The sequence below is a fragment of the Lineus longissimus genome, chromosome 4 (assembly GCF_910592395.1).
Source record: "Lineus longissimus chromosome 4, tnLinLong1.2, whole genome shotgun sequence".
NCBI lineage: Eukaryota > Metazoa > Nemertea > Pilidiophora > Heteronemertea > Lineidae > Lineus > Lineus longissimus.
This window is the reverse complement of record NC_088311.1, coordinates 24,539,103-24,556,813: the sequence shown is the minus strand read 5'-3', so window position 1 is coordinate 24,556,813 and position 17,711 is coordinate 24,539,103. Positions and strand designations below refer to the sequence as shown.

The 17,711-nt window shown below is 40.3% G+C and overlaps 2 protein-coding genes across 11 annotated transcripts in view; both read left to right on the top strand.

Annotated features, from left to right (window-relative positions):
* Positions 1-690: 690 nt before the first annotated feature.
* LOC135486087 (gamma-interferon-inducible lysosomal thiol reductase-like) lies at positions 691-4,866 on the top strand. Of its 2 annotated transcripts, none has more exons than XM_064768597.1 (7): positions 691-911; positions 1,360-1,542; positions 1,995-2,069; positions 2,836-2,934; positions 3,199-3,348; positions 3,946-4,014; positions 4,321-4,866. In XM_064768597.1, exons 1-7 carry the CDS (start codon positions 804-806, stop codon positions 4,432-4,434), a joined length of 798 nt encoding a protein of 265 aa, XP_064624667.1. In that variant the 5' UTR covers positions 691-803; the 3' UTR covers positions 4,435-4,866. The 2 variants fall into 2 exon arrangements, with proteins under 2 accessions (XP_064624667.1, XP_064624666.1); XM_064768596.1 differs by lacking the exon at positions 1,360-1,542 and adding an exon at positions 1,115-1,303 and having other exon boundaries at positions 694-911.
* An 821-nt stretch (positions 4,867-5,687) lies between these two features.
* The window catches only part of LOC135487037 (rho-associated protein kinase 2-like), a 30,210-nt gene continuing 18,186 nt past the window's right edge, over positions 5,688-17,711 (top strand). For all 9 annotated transcript variants that reach the window (XM_064770326.1, XM_064770325.1, XM_064770323.1 and 6 more), the window contains exons 1-13: positions 5,688-6,272; positions 10,066-10,147; positions 11,451-11,551; positions 12,027-12,086; positions 13,837-13,914; positions 14,099-14,274; positions 14,507-14,591; positions 14,755-14,899; positions 15,100-15,238; positions 15,594-15,685; positions 15,944-16,103; positions 16,246-16,273; positions 17,535-17,558. In XM_064770326.1, the coding sequence (XP_064626396.1) occupies positions 6,174-6,272; positions 10,066-10,147; positions 11,451-11,551; positions 12,027-12,086; positions 13,837-13,914; positions 14,099-14,274; positions 14,507-14,591; positions 14,755-14,899; positions 15,100-15,238; positions 15,594-15,685; positions 15,944-16,103; positions 16,246-16,273; positions 17,535-17,558 (1,269 nt within the window). In that variant the 5' untranslated portion in view covers positions 5,688-6,173. The remainder of the gene's footprint in view (positions 6,273-10,065; positions 10,148-11,450; positions 11,552-12,026; positions 12,087-13,836; positions 13,915-14,098; positions 14,275-14,506; positions 14,592-14,754; positions 14,900-15,099; positions 15,239-15,593; positions 15,686-15,943; positions 16,104-16,245; positions 16,274-17,534; positions 17,559-17,711) is intronic.

Sequence of the window (17,711 nt, the reverse complement as noted above, 5' to 3'; positions counted from 1 at the left end):
AGCACAAATATCAGGAATATCACATCAAAAGAATCATTTAATTTATTAAGACAATGTAACTTTTCAAATCTAAATACATAAGAATTATTTTGGATATATCTACTATGACATCTTTTCTGATATACTTCTAAATATAATACCTTAGAAGAGGTATCATTACAAGAAAATATCAAAATGTCAAAAATGTAAACCATGGGAAATTTTAAACTTTTTTGAAGTATAGACTGACCACAACTATCTTGGACCTTCACACTCGTTCCCCCGAAGTTGGTGTCTCACTGCTTGAAGGGATTTGGGTCACATTCTCCCCAACAACTTCTCTTCATTGGGTTGCCCGAGTAGGGGTTCTACGACTCTGTACACTGGGCTAGGAAATTCTTCCAGGCCTAACTCGGGTCTCCTTGTAGAGCACACAGTACTTCACAGTGGGGACGGGGTCCGTTTTGGCCATTATTTACCATTTTCAGGTTCCAAGTGGTGTCAAAGGTGGCGCCACCTATCGGTGTACTTATGAATTAAATGCAATGAAATGCTGCAGACTTCTTCTCTGGATTCATATGAACCCAGAAATATGATGTATGATTAGGCCTCAGCTGGAACTGAAAGACTACCTCGTGTCGGTTGCCCGGGGCCAATTTGACGCTGCCCTTTGACGCCGTCATCCGCACTGTTCAGTGCCACCAGTCCATGCTGTCATCCGGTGTCTGTCGTAATTGGATCAGTCTTGTGACCGATATGGTGACTTGTCAGTTCTTTGAAGGCCTTGTGAACCATTTTCGTGGCTGATTTGACCGAAAGTAGACATGAAGTTCATCGCAGCATTGCTTGTAGCTTTTGTAGGGGCATCGTCTGCCTGTGATTTTCCTCCAAGTCTTTGGTGCAGCAGCAAAGAAATCTCTAAACTTTGCAAGGCATGTTTCCATTCCATATTTCCAAAACATTTCACTTTTTTCTCCAAGTATATTTTCAAGTGGAGCAGGAATATTGCAGTCCAGTACTCTGTTCAGTGTTGTGTAATTGACAAGCGATCCATCCGTGGAAGCAAAGAAGCGGATGCCACGCGGCGACGCCCACCCACGACTAATCAAAGTTTATTTCCGCATTTTATCTCCAGGTTGAAGAGCATTGTAGGGAACACTTGGCCTCATCAGGATTGACCAATGCCGCCCCTGTCAACTTTGCCTTGTATTATGAATCGCTGTGCCCAGACTGTAAGCTCTTCTTCCAACACCAACTCACTGAGACGTTCCACACACTTGGCAGTATCATGAACCTGACCCTCATTCCGTATGGTAATGCAGAGGTGAGAACTCTTTAATTTTTGAAAAATTAATTGTTAATTCTAGGATTTTTACACAGGTTGAAGACCAATGTAGAGATCATCTGACTCTGAGAGATGCGGCCCCACTTGTCAACTTTGGCTTCTACTACGAGTCACTGTGTCCATTCTGCAAGATGTTTTTCAAAAACAACATTGGGCCAGCTTACAATGCCATTGGCAATATCATGAATATTACACTTGTACCATATGGCAACGCTGAGGTGAGGAAACTAGTTCTGCTAGTTCTGGGAAGGATTTGCTTTATAACTGGTGGCTGTTTTAAGATGCAATCCATATTCCCCAGACCCTGGGATTCCCTCCTTAACCAACCAGCTTTCAGGCTCGTAGTGGTCTTAATTTCATGAATTTGTTTTGGCATTTTGATTTGTACAGAAACGATTTTGTTTTTAATCTTAGGCCTTCATTGCTTGTCTAACTCCAGTACTTCCAAGTTCTCAGGTAGACCCATTCCTTCGAACCATTGTATGAATAGAATCCCGTGTTGTGATGTTCAGTTCAGTTCAGTTTTCTGTGAGACTTGGGACCTATGTCTTGAATTGAACTTGAAGGCAATTAGATTTAAACTTTCTTGAAATTGACCACTCCAAAATTAGATGGACTATCAATTGATCCTAGTACATGTATAATGATCTTTGCTCATCGTCTATTGCAGGAGAGGAAACGTGGTGATAAATATGTGTTTACTTGCCAGCATGGAGAACAGGAGTGTGTAGGGAATGTGATTGAGGTGAGTGGTCAATAGTTGTGCAATTTTGCCGTTCCTTCATGGACTGCGTCATCCTGTGAGGGAGAGGACTAACAAAGGTTGCCGCCAGGCCCGGCTTCCTCCTACATTGCATCACAAATGGCCCAAACAAATTGCCCAAACAAATTGCCCAGTATAATTATAGAGACCTGTAGTAATGTCCTAGTTTTGCCCAGCTTTTTGGATATTAATTTTAATGACAATTATTCATTGAACATACACACTCGTATAGTCAATGAGTCAATAAGAAATTATTTGAATAGCTTGAAACCACTATCACCACTTGTCTCCTGTCAAATGTGTTTAGTTTTCTTAGGCTGATCAGGCGGATAAAGGCTGTCTGATCAATGCATTGCATGCACCATGACTTGACATATTTCTGAGGGTGGACTTGATCGCAATTTCACAGATGACTGTCACTAGTCATGCAATTCCACGTGAGATCACACAATAATACAATAGGGAGTACTTGACCTTCTTTGTATCCAGGCATCCTATCACATGTCTCTCTAGGACATGATTTAGACTCACCTCAATGTGGTATTGGCATCCCGACAGGTGGCAATGATTTTCACTCGATATAAAAAATGACGTGACTGGCAGCCATAACGAGGTCAAAACTTGGTCGAAATTGATGTTGTGTCTCAGTCACAACAATGCCATACCCTAGTGACAGTCCGCGCCATATAGCAGCAGTTGCAGTTTTGCAAACCACTGAATGATGACCTTCTCATCTCCCCATTTTCAGACATGTGCCATACATCTACTCAAAGATATCAAGGTCTACTTCCCATTCATTACCTGTATGGAAGCTTCAAGTACTGATCCAAAAGAAGCTGCCAAACAGGTGAGATTTGGTGATCATCAGGGTTGATGCTGAACAGAAAAGGAGAGTCTTTGACTCAGATTCAGGCAGTATTTAGCTACAATTGTTCTGAAAACAAGTCTGTCACAATTACTTTTCTGAGATAATTTTCAAACTGCCATGGGCAATGTACCCAACCCAGTTCCTTCATGTGCGGTTCAAAAGTACTTCTAGCATTTGAGTCTGCTCTTACATGAAATATGCCAATTCTGATTGACACTTCTCACCATTTCCCAACTATTTCAGTGCGCTACCAAAACTAAGATCACCCAGTTGAATGCTATTATGAAGTGTGCTGACGGTCCTCAGGGCAATCAACTTGAGCACCAGATGGCTATGAAAACTGATGCTCTTCAACCTGCCCATCAGTATGTTCCGTGGGTTACATTGAACGGGGTGAGTACTCTCTCTTTCAGTTCAGCTTTGTTCATGTGAAGGACAGAATGATTTCTTGTCCATTGATCGAGGGACACTGTAGAGAGACATTATCACAGAGGGACACTGTAGAGAGACGTTATCACAGAGGGACACTGTAGAGAGACATTATCACAGAGGGACACTGTAGAGAGACATTATCACAGAGGGACACTGTAGAGAGACATTATCACAGAGGGACACTGTAGAGAGACATTATCACAGAGGGACACTGTAGAGAGACATTATCACAACTAGGTTTTGAAATAGATGGGGTCCTTGTCTGTTGATCATGGAAAAATGGAGACAGTGTAACAAGCTGGTTTAAAATTCAGCTTTCTGTTGATCAACCGACAATGTTTAGAAAAACCGCATGTTGCGAGGAACATAGCTATAGCTTTCAAAAGTCATCTTCATCCATTTTATGAACTTGAATACTTGCAAGGATACAGTAGATTTATCAACAGGTGCCAGGAGAAATCACTCAGTTCACAAATAAGATCTTTAGATCCACCTAACAGTATCTTCAATGTTGTTTGTTTTTATCCTTCAATTTTAACTTGAATATTTCTCTTTCAGGTACATACAGAAAAAATACAAAATGAGGCTGAGAAAAACCTCCTCAAGCTTATCTGTGATACTTATAAGGTCAGTGAAATAATATCAATCAGAACACCACTTCTTGTGCCATATTTTTGACAAATAAATACTAACTTTTCTGTCCCCCACCAATTTGATCTCAACAAAGACAAAAACTCCTAGAGATTTGAAATTCCTGGAGGAATGGTGTGAAGGGTTCTTGTCTGTCTTGAGGAGAAACCTTTATTCAGGTTTTCATTCTGACTGCAAAAACCTTTCATGTACCGGTTAATAATCTTGACATTGTTGCACATGTTGTATCACGTACTTGTAAACACATAGATGTATTCAACTTTTTCTCATTGATTCCTTCAGGGTACAAAGCCAGCAATTTGTAAGACGGAAGAGCCAAAGAAAAGATGTACAAAAGAGTCATGGTTCTTCGCAAGTCTTCCATCTTTTGGAAAGCGGACACATGATGTTCTTTAACTTACAAAAATAGCCAGAGACTTATTAATAATAATTATTGCTCAAATGCTGCAACAACTGGGACTTTTGAAATAATTTTGTTAGAAAACTGCACTGTTTCCTCATGTCTCAAAATATCATATAATGATAGACTCTTTGGATTACTCTGAAAAGTTCTCTTCACACAAAACATTCCTTGACACCAGGTTTTTTATAAGTTGTGATGTAAATCTGTTTAAAGTATTGTGTTAATGTAATGTACGATCATTAGCAGCTGAGAAACCAAAAAGCATAATTTTTATCTTCGAGATAGAAAGCAGTTATGGCATTATAACAGTTGTAAAACCAGGTTTGTGTGTCTGAATTATGAGTTGTATTTTATAAACAATCCTGTATTGATTAGCCATCAAAAATTGTGCTAGTAATTTATAAAAAATTCATATTTCCTTTGAATATAGTCTTTTGTCTTATTTTTGTTCCCAAAAGACACATGCAAGTCCAATATTTACAGATACCAGTATTTTGAATCTGCAACAGGCAATGTTCTCCCATGCTTGCAGCGAGTGTGCTGATATCAGATTATTGGAAGTGAAGGCACAATGTAGTTTCTGTCATTGACCCTAGGCGGCAGCACCATGAAAGGCACAACCGGTCTTTCTGAAGACAATCCTCTCAAGGATGAGATTCCTCCAAATATTTCCAAGAGAGATTCCTCCAGATATTTCCACGTGGTGATGAAAGATATGTGCGGAGGGGAGGGGTATTCTCTTTAAAAAAGCCGGATTATAAAGCCATTTTAAAACCCCCGGAAAGCCCATAAAGAGCTCCAAGTTCTGCTGGTCGTGCGGACACCACAATATCCAAACTTCAAGGCAACAAGGTCTACTCTTGGTCTTTGGTTATAGTCTGTGAGAGAATCAGAAGTTGTAAATTATGACTGCATGAACCCTAATGCATCAGTTCAATTTCCCGGTAAAAAGGTGTAACAAGTCTTTATACATCATTCATATTTGAACATTGCCTTCTCTGGTGCTGGTTGTGACAGTCTTTGGGTGTGACTTTAGCAAGGCAGGTCTCATCACGACAAATGATTTGCCCAAGAAAACAATCCTTAGTCAAGCACAAGCATTTGGAAATGGTTTTCACCAGGTGGGGATGCTTCCCGAGCACCAACGGAGTCAAGCGTCTTACCCAAGGATAGAATCACAAACGAAATGGGTTGGGTCCGGACATTGCAGAACAAGGTAAAAGATTGACTGCGGCCATGTTGGAAAATGGCGACTGAGTAAATTCCGTTTTCTGAACTTCCATCGAAAAGTTTGCATAATATTCACCATTCTCAACATTGGCAGTGCAATCAAAGCCGCGTTGTGATGCATCGGATTACGTGACAGCTCTTGAATAGGAAATAGCATAGGAATATCGCTTTGTTTGTGGTTTTAGATGGGGTTCTTGGAAGGTGTTCTGAAACTTGAGAGACCGCGTACATTTTTGTGTACATTGCTTGTGCTTCATGTAGGAAGTGCATGGGGCTCTATATGGACCCAAACAAATTAACTTTCAAGTCCCAATATTGTTCTGCAGTAGTAGAAAAGTTACTATTTGATTGTCTAATGCAATATAGAAGAATTTCCTGAAGTTTTTTAGGTTGAAATCTTTCTGAACTGTTGTGTGACTTAGTTTTTGTTGAGAAGTCACAAGTCGGAAAGTTGAATGTCACTTTTTCTACCTACCTGAAAGATAGGAAACAGAAGAACAACATGGCTGGCCCTCAGAATGAGGATCTTCGTCGGAGATTGGCGTTGATTGAGGAACAAGTTCGGGATGCGAGCTCCAAGATCAATGTCGATGGATTATTGGTAAGTTTCGAGGCTAAAGATGAATGTTCATCACTTCAACGGCCGTTTTACTAGCCTGTCAATGTCATGATGGTTATCATGATGATTTTGACCATCATGGTTCTTGTTACGTGTCATTGGTTTGTCATATGTAAAGAGGCAATGCAGGGGTCGGGTCAGGGAAGTAAAACAGGTGTATGACACCTTAGTTGGTATAGAGTGTTTTCAGTTCACAGTCGGTCATATTGGAAGGCAGAACAATGATTTTTCATGTCTGACTAAACTGAATCAAATGATGCCATGGTCTTTTGGACTTGCTTTCTTTTGTCTTTCCCTCAAACGTGGCCAGTGAAGACGTCACGTGCCACCACTCTATACCCAATTCACGTTTTTACTCTTCGCCCATTTTTTTACTGTTGATGGCTCAATAATGTCAGCAAGTACTATGGCGTGAAACACTACTCGGGACACACTAAGATCCAAGATGGTTTGAATCTGTTATTGCTATGTGCAGTGTGTAGTCGGTATGTACGTGTAGACACAGTGTGGAGTCCTCTTCTGCGCCTAAACCAAGTCCTGCATATAGGCATAGGTACGATTGGCACTTACTTCACTACCTTGATGATGCACACTTCATGTACATGTAAAATTAATTACTGAAGTCAATGAGTATTATGAGAATCCAAGTTCCTTGCATACCAAACAGGGCATGACTCATTGTGGTTTGTCGTCATCATTGATTCAGTCATCAATTCTAGCCACGAGGTAATGGACCATGCACCTGGAGCTCAATTCATCAGTTATGCATGAGTTCTTCATGTTTTACCATTCAACATGAAATTAAGTACATGTACTGGTACATTTTACTTCATACATGGATCACATCCATGTATCACATCACATACATGGATCACATCCATGTATCACATCACATACATGGATCACATCCATGTATCACATCACATACATGGATCACATCCATGTATCACATCACATACATGGATCACATCCATGTATCACATCACATACATGGATCACATCCATGTATCACATCACATACATGGATCACATCCATGTATCACATCACATACATGGATCACATCCATGTATCACATCATATACATGGATCACATCCATGTATCACATCATATACATGGATCACATCCATGTATCTCTGCACATACATGGATCACATCCATGTATCACATCACATACATGGATCACATTCATGTATCACATCACATACATGGATCACATCCATGTATCTCTGCACATACATGGATCACATCCATGTATCTCTGCACATATAAGTCCAGTTGACTAATCAGTATGTACATGTACCTGCTGCTCTGGTACACTACATTACAATAAAAAGCCTTGGTTATGCAGCCAGACAGCTTTAAAAAACTAGAGTTTGTATGAACTGTTTCGAAATTATGATTTAAAAAAAGACGTTCATGTACAATGGTCAATGTAGGCAACATGGAGAAATTCACTTTTCTTCAACAATAGTTGAAATGCTTGAAAACCATTCTGTGGCCTGATGGAAGGATAACCACATGTATAAGGGGTGAACAAGCACTTGACAAACTGTTCAGAGTTAGGTTACTTTGCAAATAAAAACAATTTTCAGTATTAATTTTCCAGTCCCTCTGTGTCATTGCTGTGCAAATGGACAGAACTCTATGACTTTGTGCATTGTGGTTCACAGGCAGTTGTCATTCACAGTTTATCACATGGCATATCAGACATGGTCAGGTTGTGGTTTAAAATGTCCAGGTTATTCTATTCAAGATTTCCTGCTCCACTGAATCCCAACTCACAACAAAAGAAAAACACTGACATGGATGTGCAATCTGGGATGAGCTGTTCAATCAGCGTTACAACCTGAGCATTTCTGTTGGTAGAAATAAGTAAATCAGTACTAAATTCTCCAGAATTGGGAAGATTTGGCGAGTTTCTTAATGTACATGAACAGTGCAGTTGAAATGCTTGGGGTTGGCAGGTCAGCCTACATAAAACAATCCCATTACTTTGATTCTGAACCAAACATCATTCAAAAATCAAGATTTCCCCAACCTGGAACTTTCAATATCACGGGCCTGTACATATCACAAGAACAGTGACACTGTTTTGTATTCTACTCTAAACCTGGGTGTTCTGTTTATAGAGGTTTCAACATACTACATACATGTAGTACTTTCATAGCCAACGAGACAATGTGGACTAAAGTGTACAAAGTCAATTGTGCATGTTGTTTCTGGCATTGCTTCATACAATGGTGTATAGGTTTGGAACTTGGTCTATTGACACTCTCGTGTAATCATATTGATCTATGTTGGCCTGCACTACATCAAGCGAAATTCTTCGTCCATTCCAGGTTGTGACACATTCAGTCTTGCTTGTCAGTGTCATGCAGTGTATGTGTGAAGGCAGTCACTGAGGTTTCTTACAAGAAATACAACCACTGACAAACTGACTCACTTGTTCACATACATTGGCTGAAAAAGTGTCTGACAACCGACATGTGAGGACCTCGGCCTTGCACATTCACAATTACCCATTTGGCTGAAATCATGAGTCCCAGTAAACCATTCACACCTGCATTGTAACCATGCTCAAAATGCTCAAAAACCACAATTTACCTTTTTGGCACAACTTTAGAAAGTGTATACATGTACTGGAATATTGGAATGTATGCTGGGGAGTTCAGAAAGAATGGACAATATGTAGGCCCGAGACGGTGCCTTTTCCTGCATGTTGGTCTGTGCAAGGGTCAACCTGAAGTTAAAGCCGAGAATTGATCACAATATTGTGTGTTTAAAACTGAACAACAATTGATCTGTTCTGTGGGCATAAATGTTGGCTTTGACGGATTGCCAAGCAGGCCAGAGATCCCTTCACTTGGGATTGAACCTATCTTACTTCTTCGAGTTTTAACCCTAATACACTTCAAAGTAGGCCTACTTGAGCAGTTCGCTGCCAAATTCTCGCTGGCATTAGTATGCAATTCATTTTCTTCAGTCAGCCGTGAGGTTCAAGACGGTTTAGAGCTGATGTGTAAATTTGTTCAGGTGGTGAGCGCAGTGTGAAGGCTTAATCACTTGATGTTTTATGTGCATGTAGTGTGCTGAGGGACTCCTGCATCTGTGCAGCCTGTAATCTCCCAGCTAAGAAGCTATTGCATCCAGTTAATGTGGAAGATATCATTGACAAGAATAAAAGATTGAATGAAGGGCATGTAGTACTCTTCTTGTGCAAATACCTGTGCCAGACCAGCATTATACATGTATGACAACCCCGATGTGGGGAGGGTTGGCAAAAGGTTCCCAGATTTGGGCTAGAATACTATGTAAATGTATGTAAAAAGGACTGATGAACTGAAACGTTTCGGATTTTTGTTCTTAGTTGCAAATGGCGATTTGTTGCTGCTGCAAACATGTCTGGATGCAGGCAATAAAGAAGGCAGTGGTGTGTCTTATACCTGGTGATCATCTGGTGAAATATTCCCTTGGTATGCCAAGATCAATACAGATGCCCCAGTGCAACCTTCAGGTGCTGCGTGGATAAAGTGCCAGGCCTGCAGAGTGAAAACAAGCGTGTTCTTTCTCATACACGTAGTGTCTACTCTTCAGGCTGTTCCCTTGTGAACTTGTGGTCCTAGGTGCCCTACGTTTTTCAATGAATTTGCTTTCCAGGTCCAGGAAATAGAAGCAAGATGTTGCCTTCTTCTTATTTCAAGTACATAACCAACCCATCTTGTGATGATTTGTAGGAAACACTGATACATCAATCTTTTAAATCCTCATTTCAGGACAGCATTGTGGCCCTGGTTGAAGATTTAAAATTTCCTGCCATTAGAAGAAATAAAAATGTGGAGAATTTCCTCATGCGATGTAAGTATACTTTCAGGAAAACAACTGCTGAGAAACAATCTAATAATAAACAAGTCTAATAATACACGACATAATATTCACACTTCTATTTAGTATAATAGTAGTTCAATGGCAATATTGTGCCCTGTCAGGAGTTTCCTGAGGTTGGGGGATAAGTGCGGATGTGGTTGTGCTGACATAAGACTTCAGTGCCAAATAAAACAACAGCCAGATTGAGTAGATCGATGCATTCAACAACTCATGTTGGCTTTGGTTAAAAATCTTACATACAAGCCCGTAGATTCATTTCAAGGTTACAGTATGCCAGATCGGGTGAAATAAATCAGCATCATTATTGTGCTTGGATGTTTTCCATGGCATGCCACTAGCCAGCGAAAGATGATAGAGCGGATTGCTGGAATGTTTGATCTGCTGCCAATTAGCGTCCATGATGATTTTATAAAGTGGCGGGGTGCAGTGTGCTCTTGATGTGCTGGGCTACTTGGGTTGGTGAAACATGACCTTGTCACGGTCGTCGCCCTCAGGATCCTGGAATTCCAGAACAGGGACACTAGTTAAATGCTGTCTGCCAAACTTGTTGATCATTGTGGCCAGCTGATGGGACAATGTGTGAAAGGTGACACAACAAGAAACCCCTGTGACACTTATAAACAGAGCAGAATAAGTCTTGTTTGACTGAGTGGCCTCCATCGAGGTTTTGGCTCTGCTTTTGAAGCTATTTTTCAAAGACCCAATGTCTAGCCTTGTGGAAATGCTTTGCCGAACAGCACTGAGCAGCGACCAGTCTTCATGGCATCTGCTTTGAATGCACTCAAAGTCTGAGGCTTCCTAAAACAAAACAGATAACATGGTTTAAGGGTGGGCCTCGCACAACAATGCACTATCTGTTTCTGATCAGTTGTTCCGTGTGGAGAGAGAAAAATTTGGGATTACTAAACTTCAAAAACGAACTAGACTTGTTGGATGCTATCCAAGTTGCAATGATGCACGCGGCAATACGCTATGACACTGTGTGATAAATGATGCAGACACAAGCGGGTGCCATCATCCTAATTACTTAGTTAATGATGAGGAGAATGCAATCAGCTTAATGAATTGACATTATTGCATTACCTCATAAAGTAATATCGTTTGCTTTGGTTGATTAAGTAAGCAACTGCAGTTTATGGTCATGGTGGTAGAAAAAGAGATTTCCCGATATTGTGCCAGATTCTGAGACTGACTATTTTGCTTCCAACCTTGATTCTTTGTCCTCCATTTTCTCAATTGTTGTTTCATGAAATGATTTGCTGTTTATCTTCAGATGAGAAACCTGCTGAAGTTGTCTCGTGTAACCGGATGAAAGCATCAGACTACAATGTGATCAAGGTGATAGGAAGAGGGGCCTTTGGCGAGGTCCAATTGGTAAGGATGTTACACACTCTGTTTTTGAGTTTGATCTTGGGCTGTTGGAGTGTCTCAATGGAAGCATCAGAGCCTCTTCTGGGTTTGATTCCGAGTGGGTCCTGGTAAACTCTGCGGGTAGAGCCATCAAGTATCTGTTAGCTTTTTAGTTGTCGTGTTTTTTGTTTCAATAACTTGTCGGTTCCTATTTCTACTTTTACTTTTACCTGTTAAAGTTGATATTGAAGTTCGTTTCAGGTAAAAACATGGCCTGGTACTCTTCAAAACAAACTCTACCTGGAGTGCTATACTACGAGAATGAAGCATGCACTGATTAGACTGTGTAGGCGGAAACATTTGTGTGTTTCGTGTCCTATACCACTAGGTGGTTCATGTCCTACCACGAGGTGGTTCGTGTCAAGACCTACCATGATTGTTGAGATGTTTTAGTGATGGTGTAAGATCTTCACTTTCTACAAATCATTTGCTTTTTCAGGTCCGCAACAAATCTACTAAGAAAGTCTATGCAATGAAGTTACTCAGCAAATTTGAGATGGTAAGTGAAAGCTGTTAGAATGCCCAAGGGCCACCTGCATCAGTCATTAGATATATGTATAAAGGTAGATACACGGCCCATGGGAGACCTACGAAATCGGTGGCCATGAACACTATCACCACCATCAGGTCAATGGTGGCCTTAGGACATGTCAGACTGGCAAATGTAGCTTAGTAGAAAACTTCAGCAAAACACTTGACCCAAGTTCCTTGAATCTCGAGCCAGCTGCAGGGCCCACCCATCTGCAGGTCGATGCTCTAGCTTCTCAATAGAGGTTCAAACCCTGCAAGATAGGCCCTGCCTTAAGACATAAAATATGCAAATGGAATTGTCTGTGACCAAGTGCATGACCAGATGTTTGATATGGAATAGGCCTACCTCTACCTTGGATCTACACTTCGAACAGTAACATTCAGTTGATAATACATGTAATACACCAGGCTCAATCACGATCTGTATTGGTATGGTTGTGAGCTATACCTCAAGTTTTTAAAGACTGCCGGTTTTTGTCTCATCATAAGGTTTTCCTGTTGGTAAGAATAGCTCTAACAGGTGCAACTTCTAACAGGAATGTCTGTCGGGTCTTGTTTGAATGTCATGATGGTCTATTTTCATCCGAACTGTCAAACATGACAGCCTAGGTTGCCTGTTATTTTGTACTTAAGTCAGTGATATTTTGGGCCAAACTGGGTTATCTGGTGGATGATCAATAAGTAGACCAGGACGTGATGATATTACAATACAGCGCAGTAGAAAGTACACCCTCAGGAATGTCAAATGCTCTCTGGAATACTAGGGAAGTGTCCTGATTACAGAGGTCAAATTGCATATAGAAACAGCCCTTTTGGGACCAAAATCATTGTCCCTAGTAGAGAGGGTGTCCTTCTAAGCGAGGTTCCACTATAGCTATAAATAATTCATCTGAGATGTTTAAATACTATTCACCAGCTCAATTTGGTTGTTGACTATGATTTACCACAAGTATTTTGAAAGAATTTGAAATATTTGTTAATTTGTTTATGTCATTATATACTAATATGTCATCATCGAGTGATTACAACTATCCTCGATTCTAAAATTTGCTGTTTCCTCTCTAGAACATTTCAAAGTTGAGCACTTGATTTCTGCTGACCTTACATACTGATCTCAATCAATTACATCGAGAGAGGAAACAGATAAAATCTTGTCAAATGACGTTCGGTGACGAAAAACAAATGGGTATCTGTGAATTATTACAGACCTGTATTAGTGTCAGTCATTGTAAAGCACTATGAGACGGACCCTGGTTAGTGAAAAACACCAATGATGGACTCGTTTTGTGTGGTGGGTGTCCTACTATGGAGGTTTTATGCAAGTATGATGGCAATAGTGATTGACTTTTATCTGTTTCATGCAGTGAAATACATCAAATAGGTCATTACCATCATTAACTTTGCTTTCATCTACAAGTTAACCCTTTAGTAGCTGACTGGGTGCATTTATGTGCCAGTTATCTGCATGTTGTGATTGACTGAGTTCTTCTAATACATTGTACCGGTACTTACAATAATTTGGTCAAGTGATACTGGAATAAAAGTAATAGACATGGAGAGTCCCAATCAGCTCTGCGAATGGTCTGATTGAAGCTGAAGTAGGCTACTTCATATCTGTGAGGAAATTTATCGAGCATTGCATACTTAATTGTTGATATGATTATGCATGTGATTGAAATATCGTTCAAATATAAAAAAACTTAATTGTGTCTTTCCAGATTAAGCGGTCCGATTCTGCCTTCTTCTGGGAAGAGCGAGAGATTATGGCCAACTCAAACAGCGAGTGGATCGTTCAGGTACGTATCCTAAACCTGAAGAAGTAAAAGAAAATTTGTCATAAGAACTTCTAGTGATTTCATCAACTGAAGAATGAGAATTAAATGAGAGGGGTTTTAGTCAAGTATTGTTTTACAGTCTAGATATAGGACGAAGGGAATGTTACTTGGTATGTGGCTCATGGCATCCTCCTTCCCATTTCAGTTACATTTTGCATTTCAAGACACCAAGTTTCTCTACATGGTGATGGACTATATGCCTGGTGGCGATCTCGTCAACTTGATGAGTAACTATGATGTGCCGGAGAAATGGGCGCGGTTTTATTGTGCTGAGGTTGTGCTAGCTCTAGATGCGATACACTCGATGGGTTTTGTACATAGGTGAGTGAGGGGGTCGAAGCAATTTCATCAATATTGTTGATGCCTCAGACGTTATCACGGATCCACTGAGCAGTCTGCCTGTGTACTCCGATTGATGATTGGCTCTTCATACCTCATGTGACAGAAGGGCACGACACAATCTCTCCACTTGCAATCAATCTTACAGATTACATACAGTTAAAGATTTCTCATTTGCCATATTTTAAGTGAACTTATTTCGTTCATTTTGCAGAGATGTGAAGCCAGACAACATGTTGCTGGATGAACAGGGTCATCTCAAGTTGGCTGACTTTGGCACGTGTATGCGTATGGATAGGGTGAGTTTAGACAGATTGATGCAAATAAAAAAACACAGCCCAAACATTAAATGTCAGGGTGAAGATCTTGATTGCGTTAACTGCTGTGCCCACGGGGCCCTCCCAGGAATAAAGTCATTTATCACGTATTTCGTTACCAGTAATGGACATGTTGTTATTCCAGGATGGTATGGTGCGATCAGATACTGCGGTCGGTACTCCTGATTATATTTCACCCGAGGTGCTCAAGTCGCAGGGCGGTGATGGATACTATGGCCGGGAATGTGATTGGTGGTCGGTCGGTGTCTTCCTTTATGAAATGCTAGTTGGTGAGTACATCGCCACTCATTGTTGGTGTTATAAGCAGGAGTGGGGTAGAGGAGGAAATCATGGCTCAACTTGATATGGGATCTCCTCCTGGAAGACAGGGGACCATGTTGTTTCCTGGATGTTACCCTTGCGACAAGATTTAAATCCTAAGTTGAAGGTGAACCAAAGTTCCATGGTAACGTTCTCTTCCCCTTTTCAGGTGATACGCCATTCTTTGCTGAGTCATTGGTCGGGACCTACGGCAAGATCATGGACCACAAAAACTCATTAAGTTTCCCCGACGATGTGGAGATCTCGTCCAAAGCAAAAAGCCTCATTTTAAGATTTCTGGCTGACAGGTAAGCGTGTTATTTTAAAGATATCAGTGTCCCCTTTCATCTGAAGAAACTCTCCCGTTGCCTCACCTAAATTCTTGCTGTTGGACTTACTCCCAAATTTATCTTGAGCCCTCTTTTGGCAAAACAGTCTCAACAAGATGAACCCTTTCAATGATGTTTGTGATCATCATATTTTTGGTCTCTGGCATGTTTTTACCGAATTTATATTCTAAATGGTCTCATTTCCATTGGTACTACAAAGTGGCCCAAACCAATGGTAACATTGAAGTCAGACATACCGCTCAAACTGGTACGGAATTTGGGAACGTATCAATTACTGATATCACTTTGTTAAAGTTCTACTCCCGATTTTCAGAACGACTCGGCTAGGTATCAATGGTAGTAATGAAATCCGAGCCCATCCGTTCTTCAGGAACGACCAGTGGGATTGGTCAAATATTAAACAAAGTAAGTGGCGTGTTCCTATACTGCCGAAATGTGAACTGTTACACCAGTCTTGCAGTTCATTTGAGAAAATATGTGACTGGTATTTATTGGCTGTGGTCTCGAGCCTTCAGGCTGTATGAAATCATCTCCTACCATCTGGTGACTCACATCATCCACTCATGTAGTTTTCTTCTCAAATTACACCAGGGTGGCCTGCTGAAAGGTCAAAATTGATTTTCAAATACTGCTAATTGTATACAATGATTTTTGCTCTTCCAGGTGTACCTCCCATAGTGCCTGAACTCGCCAGTGACGATGACACTAGTAACTTTGACGACATAGACAAGGATGACAGCCCCGATGAGACGTTTTCTGTACCCAAAGCCTTCGCTGGCAACCACCTACCATTCATCGGGTTCACATACAATAGAGGAACCACGTAAGTGAACAAAACTTCATATCAAATGGATAGACGAGTTAGCTAATCTTGAAATCAAATGCATTCGTGGCCCGTCACATCAAAACCAGCTGCACGCACAGTCATTTTGTCATCTGAAACCCTCTTTCTCTTCTGGTTTCAGGATATTGTCACAAAAACCAATGGATGTGGTAAGTCATAGTCAATAATTAGGTTCTCATCTACCATTTTCTCTCTTGCATTGACCACACTATTTAACATCTTCTCCTTATGTCATAACTTCTACAGCTTCAAATAGTTCACACATTCATCAGAGGTTATCATATTCAACTTGGAGGCAAATCTTCTTGCAAATATGGAGACCAATTTCTCCAGTCGTATATCTTATTCTCTTCTCTGTCTTTTCGTCCACAGACGGATGTAAGTTTCACTCATTTAGTCTTAGGTTTGTCATGTCTGGAACCAGTCTAAAGAAATTAAACCATACAGGGACAACATTTTACCATCGATTCAAAATTTCCCAAATTCCACTGTTTTAGGTTTTTAATGAAATTGGGTTGAATTTCATGTTGGACCTTGAGTTTACAAAAGTCGCTCTGCATTTCATGCTCACTGTGTAGATAGTGCTAAGATAACTAAGCTTAGGTGAGGGAAAACCTAAATCAGCTAATTTCTAATCTCACAAATATTCTTGTTTTAATGCAGAGTTTGATGTTCTGAAACTTTTGCCAGTATGTAACTTGGGTTCTGAAGTATTTAAAAAGATATGTGGAATTGTTCCTAAATGTTGCTGTATTTGATAATTGTTTAACATATCCCGACATGACAGTCCAAGGCTTTACTTCTCACCCACTAACCTGATAATGTTGATATTTCCTTTGTAGATTATCAGCCTCAGAACATTTGTATATTGCCTAGTTGTGTGTCATTTTTTGGTAAAATAGGTTATTATATAGGTTGAATTGTTTTTCTAGAGCCCATCATACAGTTCCGTTATTGCTTATTTTCCCGAAATGTATAACCTTTTCACTCTAGCTTGATCATTCCCCACACTCTAGTCAATCTTGTTCAAGTTCCTCATTACTGTCGCATCAACATCCTTGATCAGATACTGTTCAAGATTTTATGCATGGACCTGGTTGCTTTTCTATTGTTGTCTTGTTTCTGACAACATATCTTTCATGGTCTAGTTTGTGAGGTCAATCCTCAGTGCTGTTGATGTTGCAAAACTACAAAAAATAGAAATACAAGTTAACAGAAAAACATTAACTGTTTCCATAAAATTTTTCATCACAATCAAAGATGTTTATCGCAAAGCTGTGACTATCACTTCAATGCACTTTATCAATGCATAGTAATTTTAGCATAAAGCGGCCATTATACACTCACATTCCTTCAATACTCAAACTCTACAATTGGTTTCCTTCTCTCATTGCCCTTCTTGCCTTTCAGGGTCCATCACCGACTGTTGAAGTGGTAAGTTTTCGTTGTCAACAGAAAAATTCGGGTATCTGAGCACAAATAATCGACATCTGATCATCATTCTTATTTGTGATCAGTACACGAAATTCTGGAGTGTTTCCCAGATATTGAAGTAAACTTTTTTGGCTCAGATGTACTTGTCGCAAT